This window comes from Solanum lycopersicum, chromosome 1 (genome assembly GCF_036512215.1).
Source record: "Solanum lycopersicum chromosome 1, SLM_r2.1".
In the NCBI taxonomy this organism is placed as follows: Eukaryota; Viridiplantae; Streptophyta; class Magnoliopsida; order Solanales; family Solanaceae; genus Solanum; species Solanum lycopersicum.
The window spans coordinates 83457081-83467147 of record NC_090800.1 but is presented as its reverse complement, the minus strand read 5'-3'; the positions used below and the strand labels follow the sequence as shown (position 1 = coordinate 83467147).

Sequence of the window (10067 nt, the reverse complement as noted above, 5' to 3'; positions counted from 1 at the left end):
CCAGTTCAAGAACAATCTGCTATGTTATTGGTTCTCCTTTTTTCTGGTTTATCACATAAAGTAATAGGAGAGGTTCACGTGAGGGGGGAGCAAGCTAGAGAACAAAAATTGAAAATCTCATTTGATACTATAACAGAAAGGAATTGGCAAAAACAGATCGCCTGAAAATTTTAAGCTGGTACAACTTAAAAAGGCCTATCCATCAGACATTAAAGATTGTACCGATTCTTTTTGGGACTTCAAAACATATTGTATTTCACGACTGCATCAACTTAAAACGGATATATTCATCTCAGGTGTCACGGGAACTAATTTAGTCTCAGAAGACTTGGATATCGAGACATTTAGAAGCAGGACAATGCCTATTAAATCCATGAATGATAGGACAGATCTCAAAATTACAGAGCATAGATCATCAGTAGAAAATTGTCAATATCAGAACTTAAACATACTCAATAATAGACAGAGATCTGTGTGTGCATTTGCTATAGATTGTCGTATAACTCCAAATGGCAAGCATAAAAAAGGAGGTATGTTACTCGTCATCTTTGTAAGGGTACTCCTCAGGAACTTGCCTCAGAAGCTTCAGTTGCAACTCAAATGCGTCATCCCCTCTGAGCATATCACGAAGCCACGTGACCTCTGTTTTCATTGACACCTGGGAAAATAGAGTGTTTTTCATTGAAACGAATTCTAGTCCAAGACAAATTCAACAATCTCAAAATTTTAACTGATCACAGTTATTCATGTAAACGCCGGACGATTGCATAGAATATTATTCTCTCATATCAATGTGTTGACTCCTTTGATAGCTTCCTCCAGGAAATGGCACCTTTGGCCCTTATATTTGGATGGTTTGGAAAGGAACATACAGAAAAGGGTTTGAGGGAGTTGAAAAATGTACAGATTATAGAGAAATCCTTTTTTTTTCTTTATCTTTTTCTTTTTTTTGACACTTTTGGCAGGCCTTTAACATCCCAGTAAGCATTGATGATTGACTACTATTTATAGAGAATCATGTATAAGCTTAGTGAAATTATTTGTAATTACATCTTGTTTAAGGAGCAACCAATACAGTTACCAGTTTCCATAAGAGAGCTATGCAACTATCCATGACAGATTATGTAAATAACCACTTTACTCTTTCCAGGTACCAAAGCAAGAGAATGAAATCAATATTTATGGGGATGTACTGTAGCATGGATGCAATAACGACCAGATGATAAATAAGATGAACTACGACGAGAACACCAATATGCTGTAACATGAAGTCAGAAGGAGTAGGAACCAACGTTGTTTAATGACTCTCAAATAGCATGGCAGTTCATTCCGTATTGCTTAAAATTAAAAACCTTCCTATACTTGAGAGGAATAAAGTAAGGAGAGAAAAACAAAGACACTCAAGCACATAATACTTGTCATTTTAGAGAGGGGGAAAAAATACATATTAAAGCTATGCATGTTTTGCACAGGACAGGTCATTGCAAGAAATTATACCATTAATTGGATAATCAGTTTGTATCGAGAGACAAAACTTACCATTTCTAATGCTCCCCTGACTACTCCACTTAAGATGTTACAATAATATAGGCCTTGACAGGTATCAGGGAGCTCAACGAAGTCTACCAAGGGGTTATCCTCCAAAATTAGACTGCATGTTGTTCCCTCAACATTCCAATTTGTCACTGTTGCAGTCACTCCTAGGAACATTTTGAGACCGACCTGTTGTCATGAGCAAAAGAAACCATGTTTGGTCAAAACACACTTTAAGCACTGGAATCTACACGGCCCAAAAGTATGAAGGCACTGAAGCATGATATTAGATTGACTGTACAATAAAAGCACTACAAAATTTCTCCACTGAATACTTGTCAGCTAAGGTTCTTACCTCATGCATATCGAGGGGAAGCCGGGGAGGTACAATGTATCTCCTTAACCCATAATATCAACTAGAAGGCTAAGCTCATAACTTTCTAGCAATCCCCAATCACTCCATCTTAAAGCAATGAAGTGATGTGCGTCAAGAGATCCTCCTTTCACATGTGTGAAGTATATCAACTCAGAATAAGCATGTGCTTCCTTGTTTTTCTTGATTTGCTTCTTTCTTATTTGTTTTCTTCATCAAGCTGACTCATTTTCTTTCTAGGCTCATCTTCTTTTTTTTTCTCTTCTACTCTCTTGCTTTCTCCTTTTTCTCCAATACTTGATTTATAGGTCAAATTCTAGGATGGTGATAGAATCACCCTTGGCAACTAAAAATAGTTCATAAGTAATGCTACTATAGATGTTGAATATGAAAGTAAATTAGCAAATTGAACTTTTATAGCTAATTTAATAGAAAATTGTAGTTGAAGTCATCCTCTTATGGGCTCGTTTGAGATTACATTTTTAATGCAATGTAATTTGAGTTTGTTGGAATTCATATTGCCATTGCTATCGCACACCTAAATATCATGGTCCAGTAGGGAAAGCTCTAGATATATTTTTAGGGACAAATTCAACTGCAAATGTCATGTGAGAGGAATTATCCTAGTGAAACCAAATAGAAATGACTTAGATGCTTGACGAAACAGTTTTCCGCACAGCAAAGCTACACACTTTCTTATCACTAATAGAGGCAGACAATTAAACAGCAGCTAAAAATACACCAGGAGATTTTTAATATGTGAAACCTAATAAAACAAGGATATTGATCTGTGAAGCCAATTGAAATAATAACTCCGAAAAAACTTCACATGATGAATAAACTCAAGGAATCATAGCTCAAACAGCATATAATTCTTTAGAATAAAAATGAGATAGAGACCTTGGCAATGACTTCAGCTGTCTCCTTGAAATCAACACACCTTGAAACATTAGACTTTGCCAGAAACTCGTCTATGAGCCTGATTCCTATATTATAACCCCTGCAATTCAATCAAACTTCAGTTTCCTATTCCTAAATCCTCGACGAACTCTGCATTTTACACTTCCATAATGTCACCAAAAAACCCTAGCTCAAGAAGAAAAAAATACTAATACCATATTACATTTGATCGAGCTGTTTATTGACCTCATCAACCTCCTCCAGATCAGTCAGCAGTTGGCGCACGATTGCTCCATACGTTAGAGTGAAAAGCTCTGCGTTCTTTGGCACCAAATAACAAAATACTCGTAACTAATAATTGTACAATTAATACTGAAATGAATGGAGATCAAAATCTCAAACTGTAAGGTTTTTCATTAGGATTTTGTGTTTACCACTCGTTCGACGTTGGCGAAAATGGCGTCTCCGGATCTGGGTACCACAGGAGCCATGAGAGTTCCTCTGCTATTGCGATCGGTTAATTGCTATATTGAGCTAACTAAGAAGAGAACGCATACGTGCTGGTGATTTTACTGGTTTATTTTGTAGAGAAAGTACAAGTAAATAAGCACAAATACACTTGTACCACTTTTAAAGCGCACATAGTAATTTAGCTAAATCTATTATAAGTTCGAATATACTTAGCTCGTGGATGACTTTGAACAAGTCTAGAGGTTCCTACAACCTCAGATCGCGTAACAAAACGGTATAAGTTGAGAAGGTATTTATATATCTTCCGATAATAGTGTAGGAATTTTAGAAGTACGTTCACAAAACGATTAACTAAATAGAAACATAGATAACACACTTGCATTCTTATCAAAAATCTTGCAATGTACTTTGACACAGGAAACACTTGTATCCAGTACATTTTTCTTGTTTGCTACAATTCTGGAGAAAGAGGAGTTCACAAGTTTAATCATTAATGTCAAATGAAATAGATAAAGAGCTGATAAATCAACTCAACAGGTCCTCTAGACTATGCCAAGAAAATATAACCAGGTACAGATGGGTGTTTTCAAATCACTAGGTGTACATTTATTTTCACTAGTTACATCTCTCCACATTCAGCAATCACACATGCCAGCTTTGGTTTGTTGTTTGCTCCAACAGCCACATTCTCAATCTTCCTGACCACTAAAAGACCATCTCCAAGAACACGCTGTGAAGAAAGCAGGAAAAAGAAAATTTCATCACATAACAATGGAGAAGAAGTTAATAAGAAGTTTCTTGTTTTAGATGAAACAAATGGTTGACAAAATGGAAAAACTCGTAGCTTGATATGTTTATCAGAGTGAATTTGATATAATTTATGTAAAAGAACATAACTGAATCTGATGAAACTTTGGTATGCAGTATCTGGCTCTAAAATAAGGAATGTATTAAGTGACTAGTCATGATAAGCAGAAGACGATGAGAGACAATGTCAAGGACAAAATCCTAGAAATGCCAGAGGCTAGGGTGAAAGCAAAGCATACCCCAAAAACGACATGCTTGTTGTCGAGCCACTCACATTTGGCACATGAGACAAAAAACTGCATGGAGCAAACAGCAGAATCAGAAACATAGGCTTTGTGATCTAATCCACTTTTTTCCTGGATAAGATGAATCATCCTTATGACTTACCTGACATCCATTAGTGTTTGGTCCGCTATTTGCCTGCCAAAATAAGGATTTTGTAATTTACGTCAAAATAGAAGGTAAGAATGCACTTGAAGAATACTTTCACACAGTTGTTAAAACACTTTTTAAGTAATTTAAATTGATACAATTGTGTACAAAAACTCTGAACAGATATGAAGATAATGAAATAAAGTATATTCATAGTAAGTGTCTATGCCATCAAAAACACAATTCTGACACATCCAAGGTAAAATCACCTCTATTCCATATTAGCTTGGCAAATTAACTATCTGGCTGCTTTCACAAACTCACGGACACACGTAGATCTTATTCTTCTTCAAACCTATCCTTCATGGACTCAACCATCTCATCAACTGTTTTAACCAGAATATTCAGCCCTTCTATTGCAGGAAAAATCCAGGCTTCAAGTACACTATCTGAGACCTTTGTTGACAGATTGTGCTTTCAAATGATTGTTCCAATGGCGCGAGCCTTTCCTAGGTGATCATTCCTAAGGCATCACTTCTTCTGTCCACATGGGCATCCTTCCAACGCTTCGCGGACAAAATATTAGGCAAACACCTTTTCTCTTCTTTTTTTTTCTTTTCAAATAGTGACGCTGGGGTACTGAGTCCATCATCTTAACATTGATTATTTTTTCTTTTGAGAAGGACCCCTCATCTTTTAGTCTAATCATTAAATTTCAAATTCCAGAAAAGTCACCTTTTCTCTTTTCTCTGTGATATTATAATTTAGCATTGTCTCCCTACTCAGAATATTGAATTTCTATTCGTTGTTACTTTCTCTATTCCTTCTCTATGACACCAGACTCTGGGTATTGAATCCCTCCTCTGACCGTTGAATTTCTGGTCACTGTTCTGTAAAAAGTTTCCTCCTCTTCCTCTATGGTAATAGAATTTGAATGTTTGGTGCTGTATTTCAATCTGACAGGGATTTTCTGGTAATGCAAGCAACATAAAGGGTCCTACATGACTGGTCTTGTATTGGGGAGGGGATGAGAAAAAAGTTATGACAGTAGATCAAAACTGTCTTTTTTGGTGTATCTGTCAGGAAAGGGATTGAAAAGTTCTTTAAGGGTGGTAAATCAATTGCACCCAAAAGTGTGTGGCCTAATAATAAATGAAGTGGTTGAGAGCCTTGAGGTCTAAGATCCCAGCATTGACAAATGATTCTTGTCATCTGTCCTAGTCTTGATGAACAGAGCCGCCTGATACCTATTGCTAGTGGGAGGTGGGAGGTGTCACGTGTCATGTGTCCTCTGGAATTAGTCGAAGTGCACGAAAGTTGTCCCAGGCACCATGGTCAAGAAAAAAGGCGGAAAATCAATTCTGATCAGCTCAGGCTTTTATTTTATTCTTACACCTTGCTCAGGTGCATGGGGGATCTGAGACACCAAAGAGTAATTGTTTTTAGAAGAGTAGAGTCAAAAAGTTTATTTTTTTGCAACTCAGGTTCTCCATACTACAGTTCCCCCCATCAGTATATATTATGCAGTTACACTTACATCAAGTTAAACAACTTGCAAAGCAGAATAATGAAAGTATAAGCTGACATTCAGCAAAAAATAATTATTTGTTACGAAGAAAAAATCACGATGCCATTAGCAACAGACATGAAAGGACCGGATACCATTGATAAAAGGCCAGGACCAGTGTGCTTGGCAATAAAGTTTTCATCCTCAAACTTGCTTCCATATATGGAAACACATCCACTGCCATCTCCCTGCAGAAAAAAGAATTAGCCAATGTTAAAAGAGATATAGAATAAAGCTAATATTATTGAGTCAAGCAACCGAAACCGAGTAAAGAAGTCATATCTGAGTTAATTATAACTAAGTCATCCGCTTATATTATACCTGTGTTGATCAGAAGTAAAATATTTGAAAGCTAAATATGTAACCTCTGAATAATTAAGAGCTTTTATCAGTCTCACATGTAATTAATAGTTGGCTGATTCCATCACAAACACTTAGACATATTGTATTTACACCTTAGGGTAATCAAAATATTTGGAGAAGACTAACATATCCAATACAGATTGTGAACAAAAGGAAATATGATAACAGTGATTTTTGATTCATTAGAAACTTTAGAGTTCAACAACAAACCCAGCATTAAGAGTGAACTGTGAAGGGATCAATTCTCTATTTTATTTATTTTCTTTCTTTGGGTCGTTATCAGTTATCACTATAGATAATGAAGCAACGGCTAGTACGCTAGCCAATATCAACCAATGTTCGAACACGGGTCATTTCTTTCTCGGTCTTCTTCTTAATAAGTAGATTCTGATTCATGCAGTCCTTCTTTGCTGCATTGGTATTTGGGGAGAGGAGGGTTAGAGTGAAGAATCAATTCTTTTAAACAGAAAGTTGAAGGACATCATGATTTAAAGAGATTGTCTCTACATCATGATTCAAAATATCAAGCAAAGCAAATATTTGTTATATAGATGAGAAAGCACACAATCTTCATGTAGAAAGAATTTAATGAAACTTACAGAGTCGTATTCCAGGGAAAGAAGTACTTTCTTAATATTCTTACATATGTAGTGCATCATTAAATGCATATTAGAAGTCAAATTAGCAGGATTAACAAGAATATGATGCATTTGGGGTATAGCAACCCTTCTGGAGGGAGAGAGAATCTCAGGAGGCATATTCTTATAGAAAGAACCAGAAGTACCTCGGCAATTGGTAAAATCTCATTTTATCAAAAAAAGAAATGGTGGCACTTTATGCATTTTATAAGTGATAGAGGATCTATCATGAAGAAACCTAGACTTCTATCAGTGATCTATAGTTCCCATCCTTGTAGGCTGCATTGACATCCTCTTAGCAAAAGTTAAGATACTTGTACAATAATCTGGGAATTCTTATTTCACATGAAGCATCAACGAAAGCTAAGGGAAGGGCAGGTTGAATTCAGAATAAATACTTGATAAAGAATTCTACGTACAGACCAAGAGAGCAGGAATTAACAAGGAAGCATGCTCGGTTCGAACAGATGATGGGGCAACGAAGAAGGTGTAAGCGATGCTCGCACCAATAAATACTGGGGACATAACAGTAATGTGTATATAAACATGATGCTCAGAGATATTACAGTATCTGTCAAACAAGTTAGGGTTACACACACACAGACAGTAGCCCTTCATAAGGTCGTCAGTCACCCCAATTCCTATGGAACTGGGAACCTCCGTTCCAGAACAACCCTTAATGTAGGATCCCAATACAAGGTTAAGGCTAGAGAAAGCAACCTTTAGGAAATCACCACCTTGGATCATGAAGTCCTTAATCACCCTATGGAACTGACAATTCTTAAAGCCTTGTGGTACTCCTGCTTTCCTAAAATATATCAGATTTGCAGATGAGTTAGACAACATAACCAAAAGCCAGTAGAAACTAATACAATCCCGACTAATCCTTTCACAAAACAAGTAATTCATAAAACTAGCATCAATTAAAACAAAAAAGGAATGGGAAACGAACATAATTTGATAAACTTACCTAAATTCTCCCGTGCACAGTTGCCTACAATTAAGCATTTAAAAGAGCTTTAGAATAGAACTTAGTAGATCAAAAAAAAAATAAGTAACATGATTTTGAAAGTAAAAGAATGTTCTTTGAGCACAATGATAAAAGACAAATTATCATGCCAGTGGCAAGTTCTTTAACAGTCTCACTGATGAAAAAGTATTAACATGTCATGTGCCTAAAGGATTTCATTCATACTTTCATTATTTAAGAAGAAAATCTTGAACTCTTGCTATGTTAGGCATTGCAACTGGCCAAATTACAATAACTTGAGGGATATTAAGCTTATACATCAATATCACCACCTTCCACTAATTATCCATTGGATTAGGGAAGGACGGATTTTCAGGCATTCAAAAATATAAAGAAGTGAACACACGAAAAATCCCCAATGGTATTCAAAAAATTCCTTAAACCTTATTTAATTTGAGAGAGTTTTTACCTGAAATTCTCAGCAGTTTTGGGAGTAATATCGGCGAAAAGCTCCATCTTGATGCGACCAGCAGGGATGTTGCCGATTGTTACATCGAAAAATACAACTGGGTTTTTTGGTACTTGTGGCCTCAGGTGCCATTCTACCACCCCTCCTCCCACGCCGCCAGACGCCATTTTTGGAAGTAGAAAGAGCTGCGACTAGCGGAGAATTTGCTCTGCGCTACTATTGCGAGCTTTCTCCTTTAACTTTAAAATATTCCTTCCGCTTTGTGGGTTAAGTTTTTTTTTTGTAAAATAAAATTAAAAATTACTCTAACTTTTTTGTCCAAATATTAGAGAAAGTATTAACTTATTTTTTTTAATAGAAAAATCATATATAATGACAAACTATTAATTCAAATTAAATGTTATAACTATAGTTTGATTTAATTGTGCCAGTAGCAAACTGTTGTCGGTAGCCTCTCTCCCTGAAAGTCTCGTTCCTCACTCGCCCTCGCCTCTCTGGCATTATATAAGCAGAAATGTATAAATTGTGATTCTATTTGTATAAAGCGAGAAAATTTATATATACATATGTAAATACATATATCTTCGTCATATACCCTTATAATTATACAATATAAATATTTCTCTGCCAATTTTCTTCTCTCTTTCTCGCTTATACAAACACAGATTATACAACATATAATATATAATTTATGTTTATACAAGCGAAAGAGAGAGAACGATATTTAATATACAAATGTTTTATTTCTATTCAATTGTACACAAATTCAAATTTTATACAGATACACAAACACATAAGATTGAATTGAAAGGTTGCTAACGATTTATACAAACGAGAGGCCGACGTCAATTTTGTACAAATGATTTGCAAGCGAAATCATACAAATTCGAAGAGGAGCCGTAGAGAATAGTAGAATTTCTTCCTTTGTTTATATGTATAGCGAAATAGTTTAGCTTCTTTTGTATATATGTATCTCGGAATAGCCATAACATGTTTGCTATGTAGCGCGATTATGTAAACTATATTTACAGCATACAAAAACAATTTTTGCATTTGCTATATGTGAAAGTTACACTATAAAAATTACACAATTTTCTTAGTACGTATAGAAAGTCATAAAACAATTCATTTTATAACCAAAAATAATATTAGTATTAAATTTTTTGTGATATCTTGGTAAAATTAAAAAAAAAAAAATTATCAACTTTCTGCTCTAAAAGTAAATTAATAATTTTGTTATGATAAAATGAAACTGAGTAATAATCCATAAAGTTAACACTATGATATTTAGGGAGACATATATATATATAGGTCTTCCTAGATGTCTTATCAATGGAGAAGTTGAGTCTAGACTTGTCAAAAGTATATTGCATTGAAAGGAACATGTTACATATTCTCTTCATCTTTGATTTCATAACACACATATTAGATCATTTGGTGTTCCCTATTTCATGTCCATCAAAGCAAAAACAATGTGAATTTAAATCATGTGATTGATGGCATTCAGTCTAATATTGCATATGTATATTCTTAATTAGTGCTATAACATGTTTACAAATTAACATTGGCATAATGAGAGTTATGATGAAATACGTAGTCAATAG

General features: G+C 35.2%; 2 protein-coding genes across 2 annotated transcripts; both read right to left on the bottom strand.

The window, feature by feature from the left end:
• Positions 1 to 343: 343 nt before the first annotated feature.
• LOC101243742 (trafficking protein particle complex subunit 3-like) lies at positions 344 to 3460 on the bottom strand. The gene is made up of 5 exons (NM_001329134.1): positions 3241 to 3460; positions 3030 to 3127; positions 2807 to 2906; positions 1540 to 1722; positions 344 to 658 (listed from the first exon to the last, which is right to left on the bottom strand). The coding sequence occupies exons 1-5, from the start codon at positions 3295 to 3297 to the stop codon at positions 536 to 538; spliced, it is 561 nt and encodes a 186-aa protein (NP_001316063.1). The 5' UTR covers positions 3298 to 3460; the 3' UTR covers positions 344 to 535.
• Positions 3461 to 3658: 198 nt separating this feature from the next.
• Positions 3659 to 8770, bottom strand: LOC101268431 (peptidyl-prolyl cis-trans isomerase CYP22). The gene is made up of 7 exons (XM_004229988.5): positions 8464 to 8770; positions 7995 to 8018; positions 7745 to 7832; positions 6119 to 6211; positions 4472 to 4504; positions 4324 to 4380; positions 3659 to 4007 (listed from the first exon to the last, which is right to left on the bottom strand). The coding sequence occupies exons 1-7, from the start codon at positions 8628 to 8630 to the stop codon at positions 3897 to 3899; spliced, it is 573 nt and encodes a 190-aa protein (XP_004230036.1). The 5' UTR covers positions 8631 to 8770; the 3' UTR covers positions 3659 to 3896.
• Positions 8771 to 10067: the final 1297 nt, after the last annotated feature.

What these genes read in the sequence shown, in the direction of transcription:
- LOC101268431 (XM_004229988.5), bottom strand. Translation starts at nt 8,630, where the DNA reads ATGGCGTCTGGCGGCGTGGGAGGAGGGGTGGTAGAATGGCACCTGAGG. An exon ending in AAGGTGGTGATTTCCTAAAG is followed by an intron (nt 6,212 to 7,744) that starts GTTGCTTTCTCT and finishes TTTTTTCTGCAG; the next exon opens with GGAGATGGCAGTGGATGTGT. An exon ending in GTCCTGGCCTTTTATCAATG is followed by an intron (nt 4,505 to 6,118) that starts GTATCCGGTCCT and finishes TTATTTTGGCAG; the next exon opens with GCAAATAGCGGACCAAACAC.
- LOC101243742 (NM_001329134.1), bottom strand. Translation starts at nt 3,297, where the DNA reads ATGGCTCCTGTGGTACCCAGATCCGGAGACGCCATTTTCGCCAACGTC. An exon ending in TCGCCAACGTCGAACGAGTG is followed by an intron (nt 3,128 to 3,240) that starts GTAAACACAAAA and finishes TTGGTGCCAAAG; the next exon opens with AACGCAGAGCTTTTCACTCT. An exon ending in AATAAACAGCTCGATCAAAT is followed by an intron (nt 2,907 to 3,029) that starts GTAATATGGTAT and finishes ATTGAATTGCAG; the next exon opens with GGGTTATAATATAGGAATCA.